General features: G+C 41.6%; 1 protein-coding gene across 1 annotated transcript; it reads right to left on the bottom strand.

Annotated features, from left to right (window-relative positions):
- Positions 1-8,200: 8,200 nt before the first annotated feature.
- On the bottom strand, positions 8,201-10,089 carry LOC131638357 (uncharacterized). Its single transcript, XM_058908916.1, has 3 exons — positions 8,934-10,089; positions 8,382-8,777; positions 8,201-8,262 (listed from the first exon to the last, which is right to left on the bottom strand). Exons 1-3 carry the CDS (start codon positions 10,087-10,089, stop codon positions 8,201-8,203), a joined length of 1,614 nt encoding a protein of 537 aa, XP_058764899.1.
- Between the last annotated feature and the right edge of the window lie 12,292 nt (positions 10,090-22,381).

Below are 22,381 nucleotides of genomic sequence, written 5' to 3'. Positions count from 1 at the left end.
ACTTTCCTTACATCCCATGCTGCTTGGGGAATCATGAGTTTTGAGAGACCACTCTTCGTCTGCCATATGGAAGAGGGATATGGGTCTTTTCATGTGCTCCATGCTTGCCAGTACTGATGAATTATACTCTGGGACTTTCATGCGGGATGATGATGACCTTTGTGACATACCATGAGCCAAGATGACGGCTAGAACCTGCAACCTGCACAGAAAACAACGTTTGGATGCAAATGGTGCCCCTTAGAGCACTTTTATGTTTATGTAACATCGTGTTTCGTTTTGATTTTGTGATTATTGCCCCCATGCTTTCAATGCAATGTTTAATAACGAATTAAATCACACCTCGCATGCGCAAAAATGAAAAGGAAGAAAGAAAGCTTTTGCATCAAAAGATCATTTTATTGATGGAATGCCTGTGAATAGGCTTCTGTACAAGGAAACAACTCCTAAATGAGGTAGTTGCGAAGAAGAAAATAAAATGCAAAGAGTAAAATGGCAAAGGGAAATGCTCGGATTTCCATTAAAACTGATATTGCTACAGTTCCCATATCCTCGATCCTCTCAATGCTTTGCTTCGGAAGGGTAATGGTTGGATTGATCTGTCTGTTCTACCAAGGGCGTATAGTGATCTTTGTGAAGGATATTCAGACTGCAGCCTCTCGCTTTTGATCCCTAACTTTTGCCTGGATCGCCCTTTTGGGTTTTCAATCCAGCGGGATGCCCCTTTTTGCCTAAGTCGCCCTTTCGGGTTTTCAACTTAGCGGGTTATTCTTTTTTTGTTTTATCCCTAATTTTTGCCCAAACCCTTTTGGTTTGCCGGGATGCCCTTATTTTTGCCTAGGTACGTCGACCTAGCGGGTCTTTTATGCGTAGTATTTTTTGACTGAGTCTGAATTGACTGGAAGCGGAACGTCTTCCCCATCCATCTTTATCAGGATTAAAGCACCACCCGAAAATGCTTTCTTCACAATGTATGGTCCCTCATAGTTGGGAGTCCATTTGCCCCTTGGATCGGTGTGAATTGGCAAGATCTTCCTTACGACTAGGTCACCTGTGTGGAATTCTCGAGGCCGAATTTTCTTGTCATACGCTTTCTTGATCCTTTTTTGGTACAACTGGCCATGGCAGATAGCAGATAAGCGTTTCTCCTCAATTAGATTGAGATGATCAAGCCTCGTTTGAACCTATTCTGTTTCATCGAGTTTGGCGTCCATCAAGACCCTCAACGAAGGAATTTCCACCTCGACAGGTAGTACGGCCTCCATACCGTAGACAAGAGAGAAGGGAGTTGCCCCAGTTGAAGTACGAACCGAAGTTCTATAGCCATGCAAAGCAAATGGCAACGTCTCATGCCAATCTTTATACGTTCTGACCATTTTCTGGACAATCTTCTTTATATTCTTGTTAGCAGCTTCGACTGCGCCATTCATCTTTGGCCGGTAGGGTGATGAATTGTGATGTTCAATCTTGAACTCTTCGCACAACTCTGCCATCATCTTGTTATTAAGATTAGACCCATTATCAGTGATGATCTTGTTTGGAACCCCATATCGGCATATGATCTCTTTCTTGATGAAGCGAGTAACGACTTGCTTGGTTACGTTCTTGTAAGAAGCGGCTTCAACCCATTTGGTGAAGTAGTCGATAGCAACAAGAATAAATCTGTGCCCATTTGAAGCTTGTGGTTCTATCCGCCCAATCATGTCTATGCCCCACATAGCAAAGGGCCAAGGCGATGTCAGGACATTCAGAGGAGTCGGAGGAACATGAATTCTGTCAGCATACACTTGACATTTGTGACATTTCTTCACATACACATAACAATCACTTTCAATCGTCATCCAATAATATCCTGCTCGCAAGATCTTTTTGGCCATAGAATGTCCACTGGAATGAGTTCCAAAAGATCCTTCATGAATTTCCCGCATGATCAATTCTGCTTCGTGTCTATCCACGCATCTGAGCAAAACTGAATCATAGTTTCTTTTGTACAGGACGTCTCCAGACAAGAAGAATTTGGATGCTAACCTTCGAAGCGTTTGCTTATCACCAATCGTAGCATCTTCGGGATACTCTTGCTTCTCAACATACCTCTTGATGTCGTAATACCATGGCTTTTCATCATACACATCTTCATTAGTGAGACAATGAGCAGGGAATGCATGGGCAGGCTCTTTGTAATGGAGGATCGTTATGTCTGGCACTTCTTTAGGGGAGCTAACTCTGAACATAGCCGCCAAAGTTTCCAAAGCATCTGCCAATTGATTTTCCTCTCGGGGGATGTGATTGAAAGTGATTTCCTCGAAAGCGGGCAACAACTCCAAGATATAGTCCCTATAAGGAACTAAATTGGGGTGTCGTGTTTCCCAATCACCTCTTACTTGATGTATAACCAGGGCAGAATCCCCATAAACCTCAAGGATCTTGATTCTCATATCAATGGCTGCTTCGAGACCCATTATGCAAGCTTCGTATTCTGCGACATTGTTTGTGCAATCAAAGCATATTCTAGCTGTGAGAGGGATGTGAGTTTGACGAGGAGAAGTCAAAACTGCCCCAATACCATGGCCCATAGCATTTGATGCACCATCGAACGTAAGAGTCCATCGCTCTCCTGGTTCGGGTCCTTCATTATCATCCAGTTTCATGATATCTTCATCAGGAAAGTCAAACTTCATTGACTGATACTCTTCTAATGGCTGATGAGCAAGATGATCTGCAAGGACACTCCCTTTGATGGCCTTCTGTGTGACATACTGGATATCATACTCTGATAAAAGCATTTGCCACCGGGCTAGTCTTCCTGTAAGAGCCGGTTTTTCAAAGATGTACTTTATCGGGTCCATTTTGGAGATCAATAGAGTGGTGTGAGTCAACATGTACTGTCTCAGTCGGCGAGCAGCCCATACCAAAGCACAGCAAGTTTTCTCGAGTAGTGAGTAACGAGATTCACAATCGGTAAACTTTTTGCTCAGGTAATAAATGGCGCACTCTTTTCGACCAGACTCGTCATGCTGGCCCAGCACACACCCCATAGATCCTTCAAGCACAGTTAAGTACATAAGAAGCGGCCTCCCAGGAACCGGAGGCATGAGAATTGGCGGCTCTTGGAGATACTGTTAAATCTTCTCAAAAGCTTCTTGACAATGATCATCCCAACGGATATCTTGATTCTTGCGCAGCAACTTAAAGATGGGTTCACAGGTGTCAGTGAAATGAGAAATGAACCTGGCTATGTAATTCAATCTCCCCAGGAACCCTCGAACTTCTTTTTCATTCTTCGGTGCTGGCATGTTCTGTATTGCTCTTACTTTATCAGGGTCGACCTCAATCCCTCGTTGGCTCACAATGAATCCAAGTAATTTTCCAGATCGCACTCCAAAAGTGCACTTGTTTGGATTAAGCCTCAACTTGAATTTACGCAAACAAGCAAACAGTTTCTCAAGATATACCAAGTGTTCCTCCTCAGTTTGGTATTTTGCAATCATATCATCGACGTACACCTCAATCTCTTTATGGATCATGTCGTGGAATAGAGTCACCATTGCTCGTTGATATGTTGCACCAGCATTCTTAAGACCAAAAGGCATCACCTTATAACAATACGTACCCCACGGAGTCGTAAAAGTAGTTTTGGTCATATCTTCAGGAGCCATCTTTATTTGATTATAGCCAGTAAAACCATCCATGAAGGAGAACACCGAATACTGAGCAGTGTTGTCGACTAACACATCAATATGAGGCAGAGGAAAATCATCCTTCGGACTTGCCCTATTCAAATCTCGATAGTCGACACACATGCGTACTTTTCCGTCCTTCTTAGGTACAGGGACGATGTTCGCAATCCAAGGAGGATATTCACACACAGATAAGAAACCAGCCTTCAACTGTTTTTCAACTTCTTCCTTGATTTTCAAAGCCATATCTGGTCGAGTTCTTCGTGGTTTCTGTTTTACAGGTGGACATTCTGGTTTGAGCGGTAACCTGTGCATAACTATATCTGTGTCTAAACCAGGCATGTCTTCGTATGACCAGGAGAAGATGTCAACATACTCTCGAAGCAGCTCAATCAACCTTCTCTTTACATCATCTTGCAAAGCGGCCCCTATCTTGATTTCTCTCTTTGCTTCTTCTGAACCGAGGTTGATGATTTCTATGGCTTCCTGATGCGGCTGAATAGATTTCTCCTCTTGTCTCAAAAGTCTTGCCAATTCCTCAGGGACTTCACAATCTTCCCCACTATCCTCATCAGCTTGGTCAATTGGATTCTCAAGGATATTAAGACGTGGAACTGTAACATTATCATTTTTGATGGAATTCGAGCCGGATCTGCACGATGGATGATTTATGCCTTAGAATGCAACACACAAAGAAGAAAAAAGGAAAGAAAACTTTGCCATTTTTTTGAAAAAAGTTTTTTAAAGTAAAAACAAAAATGAAAGAAATGGAACAGTAATTGCATGCGAAGATATGATATTCATTCAATATTAAACAAATTGAAACAACATGGGGGCCCTTCTTTGTACAAATGGTCAAAATGCTTAGGGTGAAGCATATGACTTATCGAAACAAGAAAATTACATCTCCATAAAAGTGACTCTGGGGATGTCCAAGATAGTCCAATTGTTGAGCTCCTGTCCAGGCGTAGCATGGCAAATGAATCTGGAGAGATCTTCTTCATCATCATCATCCACGGCGAGAACCTGACTTCCAGAACTGGTGCTTGCACTGACGAACACTTGAGAAATGGGGGGAATCGCCTTCTTTCCAGGAATTATGCTGAGCTGAGTAGAAGAAGATGGTTGATACCCAAGGCCATACTTGTCTCGCTTCTCATGAACATCAATCAGCTTGCCCCAGGCACTATGGGGAGTACCAGCTTCTAAGAAGGCCTTAGCATCATTTAGAGACGAGAGGGGCGCTCCGAGTTCCTTTTTATTTTCAACCACGGGGAGTTTATCAACCGACACAATCTCTAAGGCCTAAAAAGGTGTCTCTTGTATCTCTCCCTCCACTTCAACATAACGGTATGACGCCAGATTATTGACTATCAAATCTTCTTCACCAGTAATCACAACAATCTTGTCATTCACAACAAATTTCAGACGCTGATGGAGGGTAGATGTCACAGCCCCAGCAGCATGGATCCAAGGACGACCCAAGAGGCACGTGTATGAAGGACGTATATCCATAACATAGAAGGCAATATAGAACATGTGAGGGCCAATCAAGACAGGCAAATCAATTTCCCCTTCTACGGACCTTCTAGAGCCGTCAAACGCTCTGACACTCATAGTGCATGGTCTCATCATAATCCCATCCATACTCAGCTTAAACAAAGTGGTCTTGGGCATCACATTAAGAGAAGAACCTGTATCAATCAGAACTCGAGACAACACAGCATCCAGACACTTGACGGAGATATGCAACGCTTTGTTGTGTGCTCTACCCTCAGGTGGAAGTTCATCATCACTAAAACCCAAACAATTACCAGCAGCAATGTTGGTCACAACCCCTTCAAACTGAGGCACGGTAATGTCTTGCGTTACGTGAGCGGAAGCCAGAACTTTCATAAGAGCATCACGGTGAGCTTCTGAGTGCACCAAAAGGGACAAGATGGAGATTTTAGCTTGAGTTTGGTCAAGTTGATCAATCACCTTGTAGTCATTTTTCTTAATGATTCTCAGAAGTTGCTCGGCATCTTGTGCATTACGTGTTACAGGAGGATCAACAGCAACTTGCTTTCCTTTTGCTTGTGTACTAGCCTCTTTATTGGCCTCTTTAGGAGGCGGAGGAGGGGCAGCAAAGATCCGACCACTACGGGTTATGCCACTAGTGCCAGCAATATTTGTGATACTCGAATTACCTACTGGAGGACAGTCAAACTTCTTCCCTCGAATATACACGGCATCATAACTCCAAGGAACAGCCTTTGAATCATTCACAGGAGAGGGAACAAGAGACGGGGTTGAAGGAGTCGAAGGAGCATTTGGAACCTGAATAACCAACGGATTTCTCGGAGCCAGAATAGCCAAGGGAGTACTCGGAGCCTGAATGACCAAGGGAGTGCTCGGAGTATGGATGATCAAAGGAGTACTTTGGGCTTTTGTCGTATCAGCAGGAGAATAAGGGATCTCTAGAATAGCCACTTCGTCATCAGGAACAATCTTTTCCACTCTAATGACACCTTCATTCATCAGCTTTTGAATCTCCTCTTTCAATTTAGCACATTCTTCCGGATTAGAAGAACACTGCAAACAGAAGTCATGTAGTTCACACAGAATTCTTTGTTGCACAAGATGTTCTCTGACCATTGCAAGCGGTATTTTGACTTCATTCACATCAGTCACCAGGATTTGTTCGTCACACAATTCAACAGCATTGGTAGTACCTGCATGGGGAGGCATAGGATTATTCTGCACATTAGGACCAGTAGGAGTGAACGAGATGAGCTTGTCATCAAGAAGATCCTGGACCTTGTATTTTAATGCTTTACACTTTTCAATCCTATGGCCTGGAGCGCCTGAATGGAATTCACAACGAGCATTAGCATCATATCCCGGAGGAAGAGGACTAGGCGGAGGGCCCATTTCACGGAGTTGCACTAACTGACCAGCAAGTAATTGGGGAAGGAGCTGGGCATACGGCATCGGAATCGGATCTATACGCCTATCAGGGTACCTCTGCCTTTGTGGAGCTCTTTGACCTTGAGGCCTAGGATTCTGTTGACGGTTCTGAGGAGCGGCAACTTGTGGTTGTGGTACGAAAGGCTGTTGGGTGCCATCCATGGTTATGGAAATGCAGCAGCGTATGCTTGAGGGGCATACGGATTGGGAACAGCATATGGCATCGGGTAGTAAGGAGGTGGAACAGCAGAGTATACTGGAGTTCGACCTTGGTCAACTGAAGCAGTACTGGTTTCACCTTCTTTCTTCTTCACAAACCCAGAGTACGGCTTCTTACCATTACCACTTGAATTGCTAGGATTAGTAACACCCTGAATGGTACCAGCTTTTACACAGTTCTCAACCCGTTCACCAATGATGACCACATCTGAGAAGGACGGAGAAGTATTACTAACCATGTGCTGAAGGTACGGCCCTTTCAGAGTACCCATAAACAGATCAATCAATTCTCGGTCGAGAAGAGGAGGTTGAACTCGAGCAGCAAGTTCACGCCACCTCTGGGCGTATTCTTTGAAAGATTCTTTAGACTTTTGTGACATATTTTGCAGTTGAGCGCGGCTAGGAGCCATAGCAGTATTGTAGTGGTATTGTTTCAAGAAGGCATCAACAAGTCCTCCCCAAGTACTGACATTGGCCCTCTCAAGTTTCATATACCACTCCAACGGGGCTCCTGTGAGACTGTAAATGCATAAGCAGAGGTTCGTTCTCGGCATGAGCGGCCATCTTACGACAGTAAGAACGAATGTGAGTTTCTGGGCAAGTAACTCCTTTGTACTTATCAAAATCTGGCACCTTAAACTTCGGTGGAATAACAATTCCAGGTACCAAGCTCAAAGCCGCAGTGTCGAAACTCGAAGTTTTAGCAACCTCAACGGCCTTAAGGCGTTCTTCGAGAGCTTGGTACATCTTAGCAGTCTCGGTCAACTCAGCAGTAAGATCATGTTCAAGATCAATAACCTCATGGTGGTCATCCACTACCTTTGCTATACCCTCAACAGGAATCTCCTTAGTTTTTACTCCCCCATCAGCAGAGTTAGTAGGAGTATCCTTGATCAATCCAGCAACGCTCTTTCTGAGCTCTTCTTGTCCTTGGACAACGACATGGAGAGTCTCCATAAGTTGGGTCATTCTTTCCCCCATAACATCCATATCCCTACGGAGGGCAGCTTGATTCTGCTCAAATTGATCCATGATTCTCTCGTTGCTCCTGGTGCGGTAAGGATGTAAGAAAGTCAGCTTCGTCGTCGGAAAAGAAATCTGTTGTTGGAAGGGACCCCAATTAGAATCTGATAAAAACCTGAAAATGCAGTATGATATGAGTGCATGGGTGCATGTGTGCATGTTTTATTATTTCCAAGACTTTTTAGCTTTGCCTCCAACCAACAACATAAGATAATGGAGAAAATAGTGAAGCATAACCAAGATAAAATCAACCAAGATAAGCACAACCAAGATAAGCAAACATAATTGATTAATTCTGCCACCAAGTTCTTGAAATACAAAATATTCTGCTCTCATGAGCCAACAAATACAGAAATAAAAACAGGAATCCCATCCAACAAATCTGGTGGTGATTCTACAACAAAATCAACATTCAAGCAGGATCTCCCATGTCCAAATGACGAAGAGGGCTATCTCCAATGTTCTTATCACTCCAAGTCTTCATTTCTTCAAAGAGCTCCTTGGTCTCAACACGGGTGGGCCTCTTAATGATCTCTTGAATCAGTAGGTCTTTTCTGAAATGCATTGTTTCCATGTGGCGATTCTTCACCTCCCAATACCTAGCTTCCTCTTGAACTTGGGCATTACTCTGGTCTTTTTCTCTTATCTGGCCCTTCAGCTTTCGGATCTCTTCATAACACTTCTCTATGGTATTTTGGCGATCCAACAAGAGTTTGTCTGCTTTCTTGCGACGAGACTTCTCTGAATTGGCGCTTTCAGTCTGAATCTGGAGCTTTTTAGTCAATTCTGCCAATTGAGCCTCGTAATGTTCCTTCAGCTTCTTCTCTTGAGTTTCAGTAAATTTAGGGTCTTTAGTCACCCTTGGCCTTTTCTGGGAAGTACTTCCTCTAGCATACAACTCCTCAAGCTCTATTTCTCTCATTTTCAACTTATGAAGAGCAGAAAGCTTCTCTTGCCTATCAGTATTCATCTTAACTTGCATCGTTTCCATTTGTTCAGTCAATTTCCGATTCTGCTCAACAGTTTGGTTGTAACGGGGCATGGAAACAATGTTGGGTTGCTTACCAGCAGGAGGGTACAAAGGGTCCTTAGGAGGGAAAGGCATCCCTTGGGTATTGGCCACAGTCTTGACCCACTCAGTATAGTCTCCATAAGTTGCATTATCTCTCTGTCCAAAATGCTTCTTATCTCTCCAACAGATACTCTTCCAGGCTTGCACAGCTTCTGCCATTTGTCCGATGTTGGTGGCCGCATGATAGAAAATGTTCTCAGCAATCTCAGTTTGCTCAGGAGGATTGATAAAAGCATATCCATAAGTTCTCCTAGCCAAGACGGGATTATAATTGATCCCACCTCTGATACCCACGAGAGGTACATTGTTGAACTTCCCACAACTCATAACAACTTCCATGTCATCCAAAGATCGGTTGTACCAGACAATGTCCTTAGCTCTAAGCCCCATAATCCTCTCAGCCCATTTAGATGTGTGCCTACTATCGACGAAAGCTCCACGCTCAGGCAAATGTGATCTGAACCAACGGTATAGCAACGGAGCACAACATCTGACCAAACCTTTCTTTTGACTATTCCTGTGATGAATGGAGTGATAAACATCCCCCAGAAGTGTAGGAACAGGATTCTGCAGAATGAATATGTGAATGGCATTCATATCCACAAAGTCAGGTACATTTGAAAACATCATGATACCATAGATACTTAGAGCCAAGATAGCCCTAAAAGTGTCCCATTCTTTTGCTTCAGCAGCATCACACCCTCTTTTAACCAGAAACTCCATACGAAAACCAAAGTATCCTCCCTTCTTGGTGAGATTTGCTTCCACGACTGACTTGCTCAAATAAAGAGCCTTAGAAATTTCAATGGACGTAGGGGCTTCCATAGTGCTATAGTACGGGACCTCTCCTTTTTTGACCGGAATACCAAGGAAAAGGGAATACTCCTCCAAAGTGGGAACTAAAAGATAGTCAGGGAACGTGAAGCAACGTAGAGAAGGATTGTAGAACTGAAGCAAGGTATGAACTCCCTCTTGCTCGTACTTGGTGAATGGCATCTTGAGAAGGCTCAGAATGTACCCATATTTTTCTCGGAAATTGGTTGACTCATCCGGCGTGATCTTTTTTGCTAAACACTCAAGAGAATCCAGATTCGGATTTGGAAACGTATAGGAAATGTTGCGACTACCAGTCTTCAATGGTGGAGCCATGTGTTGGTCAGAGACAAAGCCAAAAGTTCCTGAAAATAAATGAACATGCATGTCAAATGATATGGTGGAATGCATTTCATTGGGAGAATCCTAAGGTCTTTTCATTACTTCTTTTCTTTTTCTTTTTTTTTCCTTTTTTTTTTTTTTGCAACAAGAGTATATACATCTTTTTTGAAATAGACTTTAGGATTCTCCACGAATGAAGTGAGGTGGATGCAATAGCATGATGTGTCATGTGTCATGTGTGTGATGTAGTGAGAGACTGAATGTCCCTCGCAGCTCTGAATAACTGGGTAATACTGAATGTAGCAGGTTCAAAATTCCGGTTCAGATTGCAAAATGGAAATCCGGGTATGATGAAGGCTAGTATCCTGTCCCACCCCAAACTCACAGGTATGAATTCTAGACACGGACAGGTGGTCCCTAATGGTCACCAGGGTCTACAGTTCCCATGGGGTACAAAGTGTTTGAGGCAACAAGCGTGCCAGACACAGTGTTCCATGAAAGAACCTCGCCCAGTTGTGGTACCCCATGTCAATCTCAGCCATAGCAAGCGCTACGGGAGTCAACATGAGCATCCACGCTAATCCTATGTGTCGCTTGGCCTGGGTAGTGGGCCTTTTACCTCATACAAACCCCCCACCTGCAAAACAGAACAGAAGACCCCAAGGAACACAGAATATAATCCATATGCATGATGTGCAAGCAGAAATAAACATGATATGCAAGCAGAAAATAAACATGCAAACATATATACAAGATATAGACATAAAACAAATAAACACCCAATAAAATAAAACAAACAAAGGCTAGGATCGACTTGCTTAGGTAGTCCCCAGCAGAGTCGCCAGCTGTCGCACGCTCGCGAAAAATGAACAGAGTCGCCACCAATATATTTATCCCATAAGGGAAAGGAATATCAGAAAACCTAACAAAGGAAGGAACAGGGTCTTGCGACCAGAGAATCAAGGTACGGGAGTCGGTTACACAAGGGGAAGGTATTAGCACCCCTCGCGCCCATCGTACTCGATGGTATCCACCTATGTTTGTTTCTATCTAAAGGGTGTGTCTATGTCTATGTCTACATGCGAAAGAATGAAAAAAGAAATACGGGGAAAAGAAGGAAATATTTACAAGTGTGCTCGTTCAAGCCCCGCGACTTGATGCCTACGTATCCTTTTCAGGAATCAGAGCGCCGTAGTTCGGCTCCATAGTTTTGTTTGTTTTTGTGTTTTTTAGTTGGGCGGCGTTAACGTTCACGCTCTTGCACAAGGGGACAGCCTAGGATGCAATGGAGCGGAAATAACGGTGCCCTTAAGAAAGCGAGAGAAGAGAGAGAGAGTTTGAGTGTTTCGAGGAAATCCCTTAAGCAAGGGAAACTCGAGTTACTCTTTGGTTTGTGTCTTTTAGAATGTGGGAACTTACGCCTGAATGGGACCCTTAAGCAAGGGAGATCCAAGCACTCGAACATCCCTTAAGCAAGAGACGTTCAAGGTTCCATTCCCTTTTTAAGAATTTTCACTTTGATTATTAGTGTTTTAAGTATTTTCTTTGTATTTTTTATGGGGATTTTATTCAAGTATTTTTATTAGTGTTTTATGTTGTAAAAGAAAAAGGAATGAAAAAGTGGGGGACTATCCTAATTTCTACATCTATGTTATTGATTATCCTAAAAGAAAATGAGGAGGAAAAGCAATTAAATGAGAAACAAATTTGAAGACCAAGGGCATTTTAGACAATTCACATGCATGGGAAATATTCATAAAAAGAAAAAGAGTTAAAATCTACATTATTCACAAAGATATTCACAAGCAACTCTATTTCTATTTCACGCAAGAGAATTAATTGAATTATCAAGGAAATCTATTATTTGTTTATGACTTTTTAGGTAAAAAAGAATCTATTAAAATTCTAAGAAAATACTAACCAATAGTCAATTAAAAGAAATTAAAATTTCTAGAGAAATATAATTGGTTAGGAAAATGTTTTTGTTGTTTTTTTTTATTTAAAGAAAATCCGATTAATAGGCAAAAGATTTAAGGAAAAATAAATTATATTTTTTATTAACAGTCAGGGGGTGCAAAAGCATTTTTTACATGAATCAAAATCTAGTTATAGCAAAAATAGGCTTAAAACAGGGGGTGTGGGGAGCAAGCAGCGCTGGGGCCCAGTCCAATAGGGCGCATGGTGCATCAGTCAGAGCAAGGGTGTATTCAGAAAGCAATTAAGGCCCAGATCCATCACATTAATTGTTTCATTACTCATTTTTTATTCAGCATGCACTAATGTTATTGAAACGTGACAAAAATAAAATGAACATAGCATCAATCGTTCACCTTCATCTTAAGTGACAAAAAGACAAAAGAATACCATGGACCAATCAGAGCAAGCCACATCAACATCTAATCATTTGAATAAGACAAAGATTAACAACTAAATGGGAATAAGATCCAATGGGACCATGCCACGTCTGCAGCTGAAGTAAAACATAACAAAAGGACTCGGCCGCCGGAGACGTTCACCGATCATCTTCTCCGGTGACTCTCGCGGCGGCGCCACACATGCCACGTCCAGAAAATCTTCAAATCACCATCATCTTGCTCGGAATTTCCCGTAGATTCCGGATCTATCCTTAGATTTCATTAGTTCCTTCTCTAACTCCATAACTGAACCTAGATCTAAAGCCCTAACCTAAACAAACTTCAACAAACCTCGCTCTGAGCCTAACAGCGTGTACATGTTCATGAGTTGAATTCACACACTAGATTAAACACATATACAAGCAAGCATTTCATCCGAAAATGAAGTCACATAATCACAAGATGCATGATATTTCGTTTATGGCTTAAAGTGACGAAAGAGACTCAAGGAACTTACCTGAGCAAGCTTTGAACGCAGATGTATGCCTCAAATCGCGCGCTCCACGTAGCTATCGAAGATCTTGGAGTAGGTCTTCAAATCTTTAGCTTCAACTTTGAGAGGTAGCCTCAAAGTGTAGTATGCATATCGTAGAGGAGCAAAGCTTCAAGATGACGCCATGACTGCAGAGCAAGGGTTGGGAACGAGATATGAAAGTATGGATGATGTGCAGCGGCCGGAGTTGGTTGAGATTGTCAGTTACGGTGGCCGGAGTTAGTTGTGGGGTTGGTTGCGGTGGTGGAAAGGGTTGCCGGAGTGAGGGAAGAGTGAGAGGGAAATGAACGAGGGAAAGTGTGGAGAATGACTCGTGAGTGAAAGGGAGTGAATGAATATGGAGTGAGAGTGCTTTTTCAGAATGAAAGTCCTCCTTGAGTGTGTGAGGTGTTCTTGTTTATATATGGTAAGTAGGAGATGGGTGGTGGGGATTTCTTGGATATGGGACTTGTGAGTGAGCATCTTGCAGCAGCATAGTTTCCCTCGATGTGGGACTAGGGGAGTAATGCTTAGTGAGCAAGTTATGTAGTTATGGCAAGTCCCTTGCATGCTTTCACGTGTGTCATATATGCATGGTTCAATGAGGAAAAGTTGGTGGTGTTGCATTGATGCTATCAGAGCATGCTCCAGCTTTTAACTCTGCCTGTGCCTCGTTCCAGGAGAAATGCCCAGGGTACCTTCTTCCCATGCGTATATCTCTCACCATGTTTCATCAATAGAGCTATTCTTGGACTCATTGCAAAGAGGGTGTGTGATAGAGCAAGTTTGATGTTGGTATGCTCAAATGATAGTGCCTACATCCCTCAAAAAATAAGTTGGAACATGATTCATGCACCTGGAATGAGACTCACGAGCATGGCTTGGATCTTGTGCATGTACCTTGGCAGGAATGTGACTGGGTCGAGGGGTGACTTCAAAGCCTTATAACTTGCTCAATACATGTCCAAAATTAATGAAACTAGATTCAATAGATAGGGGACATGGCAAGGAATAATTTAAGATCATGCTTGTTCAAGTTGAAGACTTGAGGAGGAAGAAATAGGCATTGAGATTTGGCCCACCACATGTTTGCTGAAATGCCTTGCGTGCCCAGCATTTTGTGCCTTGGCTGCCTGCAGAGTTGGTCAGGGTTGGGGCACCACTTTGAGGACATGTATCTCACTCAATTTTTGCCCAATTGTACCCAATCTTGTTTCAATGGATAGGAGAGATGGCAAGGAAGAGAATGATACCAAGTTTGCATTCATGTCCCTTCTGTAGAGCTCAAGAAATGGCTGGAGATTTAGCATGCCATGTGTTTGTGAAAATGCCAGGTCATGACCTGACTTATGACCTGGGATATGACTTGGTTCAAATGAGTTTCCAGCAACTTCACACCACTTTAACTCTTCATGCAAGCTTCAAATGAAAAAGTGTCCAACTACAAAGTTGTTCTCCTCCATGAGAGGAACAACTTTGATGTTGGAAATTTCTTCAAGAAATGTCATTTGCCACGTGTAAATCAGGGCTGAAGTGGACTGCTCATCAAGATTCAAAATGCCAAAATATTTTCTAAGTGTTGAAACTTTCCATTTAAGTCTCTTTTGCTATTTTTGGCAACTTTTGTCGAACTCCCGATTTTATCCATTCTTTGACTTTTCTTGCCTGATTTTTCATCAAAAGTCAATATTTGAATAATTCTTCCGATTTTGACCCAAAAGTCAATTGTTCTGATTTTTCTGACTATTGATGAAATTCCCGATTAAATCTCTCCCAGTCAAATCCAGTCACACAAACACCCCTACATGGTCAGCATGAGAAGTTTTCCACACATAGAAGCCCTTCCTGATTAAATGTTGACCAGAAAGTCAACTGGTTGACTTTGGTCAAAGAAACCCTGATTTACAGAACCGGATGATTTGCAAGCCCGTATCCTTCAACCAATGCCTTGACTTGAGACAGAGAGAGACCCCAGTCCGGGGGTACTTCCTTGAACATAGAACCACATGATTATACCTCAGTCTCTTTATTCTCCGATCAAACTTCTTTGCAACAGAGCTTTTCTTGCTAGTCTTTGAACAGCACCTATGATATGAATGCATGAGTGTGAGTTATGACCTAAGCGATGTATGTTCATGAATGCAAAGCCTAAACCAGTTAGAGGTAAAGGGTAGGACAAATTTGGGGTATGACAGTAGCCTTACACTTAATGTGTTTTTCCAGAAATTGGTCAAGAGCAGCAGTTAGTTCAATGAGTTTCCTGTCAGGATTGTCGCACGCTCGCGAAAAATGAACAGAGTCGCCACCAATATATTTATCCCATAAGGGAAAGGAATATCAGAAACCTAACAAAGGAAGGAACAAGGTCTTGCGACCAGAGAATCAAGGTACGGGAGTCGGTTACGCAAGGGGAAGGTATTAGCACCCCTCGCGCCCATCGTACTCGATGGTATCCACCTATGTTTGTTTCTATCTAAAGGGTGTGTCTATGTCTATGTCTACATGCGAAAGAATGAAAAAAGAAATACGGGGAAAAGAAGGAAATATTTACAAGTGTGCTCGTTCAAGCCCCGCGACAACCAAACTTGAGAATTCAGAGGAAGCACATCCAATCATCATGTTCAAATAAGGATCTTTCAGAGTATTCATGAACATGTCTACAAGCTCTCGTTCCAAGAGTGGAGGTTGGGCTCTGGAAGCTAATTCTCTCCATCTTTGTGCATACTCTTTAAAAGACTCATCAACTTTCTGAGTTAAACTTTGGAGTTGTAGTCTAGTAGGAGCCATGTCACTGTTGTACTTGTAATGCTTGAGAAAAGCCTCTGCTAGTTCATCCCAAGTGCGGACATGAGTTCGTTCAAGTCGTGTATACCACTCAAGGGATGCCCCACTTAGGCTATCCTGAAAGAAGTGCATGAGAAGCTTATCATTTTCTGCATACGGTACCATCTTGTTGCAGAATGCCTTGATGTGACTCATCGGACAAGTGATACCCTTGTATTTCTCAAAACTGGGGACTTTGAACTTAGAAGGAATCTTGATATCAGGCACTAGGCACAAATCAATAGCATTTAAACCAGAGGAGCTTCGACCTTCTAAAGCATTCAACCTTTCTTCCAAGAGATGGAATTTCCTCTCATTTTCCTCAATTGGGAACTTGAAAGCTTCGAGTTCAGAATCGTTCTCATGATGTGAATCCTCCTTATTTGGAACTTCCACGGGCACAGGTTTTGATCCTCCATTAGCAACAGTATTCGGAGTGCTATTAGCCAATTTAGCAACACTTTGTCTTAGCTCTTCTTGCCCTTGAACAACAACATGGAGAGTCTCAAAGAGTTGGGTCATCCTTTCCCCCATAGTATCCAAGTCCTTACGAAGCTCAGCCTGATTCTGTTCGAGATGGTCCATGATTCTCTTCTGATTAATCCTTGTATGCTACGGATGTAGGGAAGTCAAAGGCGTTGATGAAGCAAAAATCTGGATTGAAAGGGACCCCAATTAGCTTCTGATGCGGAACCATGAAATGTATGATGATATGAATGCAATGTTTCATTTATGAGGGATCCTAAAGTCTTTTCGCACTTTCCTTTTTTCTTTTTTCTTTTGGAATCCAAGCCTTTTTGTATATAATATCTTTTCTTTTCTTTTTTCCTTCTTTTCTATTTCCTTTTTCTTTTCATTTCTTTTTTGGAAATAGACTTTAGAATTCCTCACAAATGAAGTGGATAAAACAATGATGTTATGCAATGCAGGCATGGGATCAAGGTCCATATGATCTGAGTAACCACCACACAATCCTCTGAATAACTGATGTGAAGCTTCTGTACAGGCCAAGTGTCACAGGATCAAAGGTTCGACGCCTTTTTGAATACCAGAATATCAAGCACCATGAGAACAGACCAAATAAAGGTCTGACCTCAAATATGAAGAAGCAATGGTATGTAGGAGTCAAGGTTTCCTGTCCCACCCCAATCTCACGGGTATGAAGTCTAGACACGGACAAGTGGTCCCTAATGGTCACTAGGGTCTACAGTTCCCATGGGGTACAAAGTGTTTGAGGCAACAAGCGTGCCAGACACAGTGTTCCATGAAAGAACCTCGCCCAGTTGTGGTACCCCATGTTAAACTCGGTCGTAGCAAGGGTCACGAGAGTCAACATGAGCATCCATGCTAATCCTATGTGTCACTGGCCTGGGTAGTGGGCCTTTTACCTCACACAAACCCCCCAACCTGCAAAACAGAACAGAAGACCCTAAGGAACACAAGATATAATCCATATGCATGATGTGCAAGCAGAAATAAACATGATATGCAAGCAGAAAATAAACATGCAAACATATATACAAGATATAGACATAAAACAAATAAACACCCAATAAAATAAAACAAACAAAGGCTAGGATCGACTTGCTTAGGTAATCCCCAGCAGAGTCGCCAACTGTCGCACGCTCGCGAAAAATGAACAGAGTCGCCACCAATATATTTATCCCATAAGGGAAAGGAATATCAGAAACCTAACAAAGGAAGGAACAAGGTCTTGCGACCAGAGAATCAAGGTACGGGAGTCGGTTACGCAAGGGGAAGGTATTAGCACCCCTCGCGCCCATCGTACTCGATGGTATCCACCTATGTCTGTTTCTATCTAAAGGGTGTGTACTATGTCTATGTATACATGCGAATGAATGCAAAAGAAACACGGGGAAAAGAAGGAATATTTACAAATGTGCTCGTTCAAGCCCCGCGACTTCATGCCTACGTATCCTTTTCAGGAATCAGAGCGCCGTAGTTCGGCTCCATAGTTTTGTTTGTTTTTGTGTTTTTTAGTTGGGCGGAGTTAACGCTCGCGCTCTTGCTTAAGGGATCGACCTAGGATGCAATGGAGCGGAGATAACAATGCCCTTAAGAAAAAGAGATGAGAAAGAGACTTTGAGCGTTTCGAGGAAATCCCTTAAGCAAGGGAAACTCGAGTTACTCTTTGTTTTGTGTTTTTTAGAAGTTGGGAACTTACGCCTGAATGGGACCCTTAAGCAAGGGAGATCCAAGCACTCGAACATTCCCTTAAGCAAGTGACGTTCAAGGTTCCATTCCCTTTTTAAGAATTTTCACTTTGATTATTAGTGTTTTAAGTATTTTCTTTATAGTTTTTAAAGGGATTTTATTCAAGTATTTTTAGATGTTTTATGTTGTAAAAGAAAAAGAAACTAGCCTAAGTATGAAGGGAATTTCTACCTAATGTTATCATGGTTTCTACCTAAGGTTAGGATTTAAAAGAAGCATGAAAAATAAAGCGCTAAGAAGAATATTGAAAATAGCATGAAAAAGAACAAGTCAAAATATAGTAAAAGTGAATTAAAAGTACTATTATTCTTATGGCATTTTTATGAAAGAAATTTAAATGTCAAAATTACCTAAAAAATCTACTATTTTTATGAGCTTTTATGAGAAAATTCTAAGACTAAAATTAAACCTAAAAGTGGCCTAAGAATCTAACAAATTTCATCGATTTTATTGCTTTTACCACTAAGAAAAAATAAGATCAAAACTATGTCAAAACTAAATCTAAAATGAAGGAAATGGGCTCAGGGGGGTGTGAACTCAGAAATGATAGTGTGAAAAGCACTGGGACGCAGGGTCCATCCAGAACTGGCCCAATGGTGATTTTTGTAACAATTTTGTATCATGCCAAAAAAGAAATTGGGCTGAGGGGGTGTGAACAGGGATTCGTGAGCCCAATGAAGTTAGTACAGATTTTTATTATCATGATTTTATTAAATAAAAAAAGAAAGAAAGAAAAGAAAAAAGATTGAATTAAAAAAATAAAAATAAAGAAGGGAAGGGGATTAGGGTTACCGATTTGTGACCCTTGAGCTTCCAAATGAACTCTCTCCTTCTCCTCACTCGTGCGAACGACGGCGGCCGGTGGTGAATCTTTTCACCGGCGAAGACCGCTCAGCACTATCGTCACCACGTTTTCAATCTCGTTCAATCCTTCAATTCGTTCTCAACCTTTCTCAGTCTCGTTAACCTCTCTCAATGAAACGACGCCCGTGGATTCACTCCGCCCGACGACATTGCCGCGAACACCATCGTAAACCTCCTCTTTCACTCTCAATTATCTCCTCTCCGAACAAATTTCCGGCGCCAAACTTCCATTCTCCTCTTTTCGATTTCAACTTTCCGTTTCATATCGAATAATCGGAGACAAATCCGATGCTTCCTCAATTACAAGCGGAGCGAGCGGCGTATCAAGATTTCTGGTTCAGGTACGTCTTCGTTCCTTCTTCTTCTTTTCTGATTCGCGCTTTGTGTTTCTGAATCGGTGTCGTGATTATGTTGACGAATATCGTTGTTTGCAGAGAATGAGGTGAAGATAATTGATGGTGATTGAAGGATGAAGAACTCTGGATCGATGAAGATTGGAGCCGAGGTTGTTACGTTTTGGTTATCGGTGAATTCCAATTTCTGTTGCGCTTTCTTTCTCTGAGCTTTTTCTTCTCTTTTCTGTTATGATAGTGATTGGTTTTCTGGTTTATTGTGGTAGATGATGATTGAGGTGGAGAGATTGAGAGGGTGAAGATGTGATTTGAGAAGGTTGGAGACGATGATTTCTGGAGAAGATTGTGCCAAGAGAGGATGAAGGTGGGAGGAGAAGGTTATGGTGATGAAGATGGATTCAAGAAGAAGGTGAAAATGGAGATGAATGAATGAAGAGTGAAGAGTCCCTAGTCTGAATCTCAGAATGAATGGTTCTATTTATAGAGGTGAGTTCCTTCTTTTGATTTCCTGTTTTGATTCAGTTATGGAATCTATTTGCTAGGTGGTTGAAAGTTGTTAGCTGTTAGAAAGAGTTAGTTGCAAATGGTTTTGACAGTTAGGAATCGGTTAGGTTGTTAGGAATAACTAACTTCTGTTATGAGGTGGAGGGCTGAGATTGAATCAGTTAGTTAGTTAGGGGTTAGCTTGCAACAGGTAAGTTAGTTACTGTTAGTTTAAAGTTTGTTAGGAAGCTGTTGAATGGTTGTTAATTCTGTTAGAAGTTTGTTAGGTAATTAGTTATGTATAACTGAATCGGTTAAGGGTTAGTGTAATGTATAACTGTTGTGGGTTTTGTTGGTTATATGGTTGGAAGTGTTTGGATTGTGTTATGAATGTAAGTTAGTATGAGAATTTGTGCAGGGCTGAGTGTTGAATGATAAAAATGGTTAGAAGTAGTTTGAATTATGCAGAGTCTCCCTTTTTGCTTGTACAGAATTGGTTGTGTTTGATTCATGCAAGTCTGCTGGCTGGTTTCTTCTCTTTTTTCTTTTTGATGTAAATTGATCACAACATGCTATTAAAGGTGGTCTGAATGGGATATAAAAGAGGCTGCAGGATTGTATAGGGGCCACTTTCCATTTGTATGTATTGTGTATTCTGAATTGATAACAAGGATTGATTGGAATGAATGATGTTATGAAGTGGCTGCTGCTTTTCTTTTGATTATGCAGTTTTTTTTTGTTAATCACTTGCTGAACTGGTTTGGATAAGTCGCATGTACTGATTTGATGATGCAAGCTGGATGCAGGTTTTGAATGGTGAACTTTGTTGGCAAAAGCAATAGCATGACGGCACTCTTGAAAGCACGACGAGGTCGAGTGTATGAGAAAAAGTCTAGCAGCAACCTTTCCGTACAGTGCAGTAGCTAGTATAGTGTACATAAGATTGGAATCAGTAATAGATAATGAACTTGAACATGTACTGTCAGTAGCCTAGTAAGTGTTTTTTGGTTAGGATATGGTTGTTAATTCACAGTTTTGAATTCTATGGACTTTGATGTGGTTTTGAAATGGAAGCATACTGATTAGTGATGTGAATTGATTTTGTGCAGGTTTATGGAATTGGCATGATTCGGGAGCATGGTTATGGTTTGAAGACTCGAGAAAAAGACCGCAAGATAGAAATCATGGAAACTGGCGGAGCAAAGCTTGAAAGATCGGAGTCATGATGAAGCTTTAGAGAAAACTATACTTTATGATGTAATGATTTATTTTTTGTAGTATGTAATGGTACTGTGATAGGAGTGGAATGGTGGAATATATCTTTGGTGTAATGGCAGGGACATGTATTTGGAATGGACTTTTCGTAATATTTGTAAGGAATATTTTTTGTATTGAATGGAGACATGGGCTTTTGAATGGAAATGTGGATTTTGACATGAATAACCTCTTGTGATGGGCTCTAACTTTATTCTGATCAATCACCATGAATAATTCTTTCAATAATTCTTGATGATATGAACTAAAGTGCGTTTAAAACTTGGACGCCATCAACAAATCTTTGGCATTTTGAATTCACAACATCAAATAATCGCTTGAATGAATATCTTATCAACTTTCAATGAAATCCAACTTGCATTCTTAAGAAAAACTCCAACTTTAATACCTAAAACACAAGTAACTTGCACTTCAAGCAACCCAACAATTTGAAAGACTCATGATGCCTTGATTGTAATGAATCTTCAAGTCAAATATCATGCCTTCACAAAATACTTCCTCAATAAACGACTCTAACCTGATGCCTCGGGGAATCCTTTGATGAGGATAAAGCTCGAAGCATACACCTTACTGCTTGTAGAACCAGAAATACCACATCTTATTAGTTGTGTACGCATCAATCTCATTACGAAACCTTACGCTTCCAAATCCTTGATCCCATGCCCTTTTTTTGGATGTTTTATTTGATGAATGAATGAAAAGTCATGTTAATGGCCTAAGGGAGATATGCAGATGACATGTGAAGCTAAAGCCAGTTAGAAATTAAAGGGTAGGACAAATTTGGGGTATGACAAGGATCACCAACAAAAGTGATAAAGAATGCACGCCACCAATCCTCAAATTCTTTGGTGCAGTAAAATGCGGGTTTGAAATCAGTGAAAATGAGGGAAGGTTTGTTGTTCCAAATATTATCATAATCTTCTCGTACATAATCCCAGGATTTGTCGACGAGAATGTCGATTAAAAATTCATGAGAAGTGTACATAGACTTGGGGACAATCTGACAAAGACCAAATTGTCGAGCCACCAAATTAGATTGGAAGGCAACCATACTAGGGCTCGTGATGGTGATAGAGTAACAAAGGAATCTCGGCAGCAAGAGACGTTTCCAAAAATCCAGAGATGGTTTTTTGTGTTCTTCCCTTACTGGCGAAAACAAATCAGCCATCTAGTCTGGACCAACTTTTCCATCAGCAAAAGGAGCCATGGTCGAAGTACAGTCGACTCTTTTCAGCATAAGATTGAAGATAAGATGAAAGAGATCCGGATTAGGGAGCCCCCTGTCGAGGGGAATTTATAGGAGATGGCGTTCCCACACGCTATAAACCTGAAGAGGAGAGCAAGCTTTCTTCCTATTTTTGAAAGGT

This window comes from Vicia villosa, unplaced genomic scaffold (genome assembly GCF_029867415.1).
Source record: "Vicia villosa cultivar HV-30 ecotype Madison, WI unplaced genomic scaffold, Vvil1.0 ctg.002290F_1_1, whole genome shotgun sequence".
Lineage (NCBI taxonomy): Eukaryota > Viridiplantae > Streptophyta > Magnoliopsida > Fabales > Fabaceae > Vicia > Vicia villosa.
This window is presented reverse-complemented; position numbering and strand designations above follow the sequence as displayed.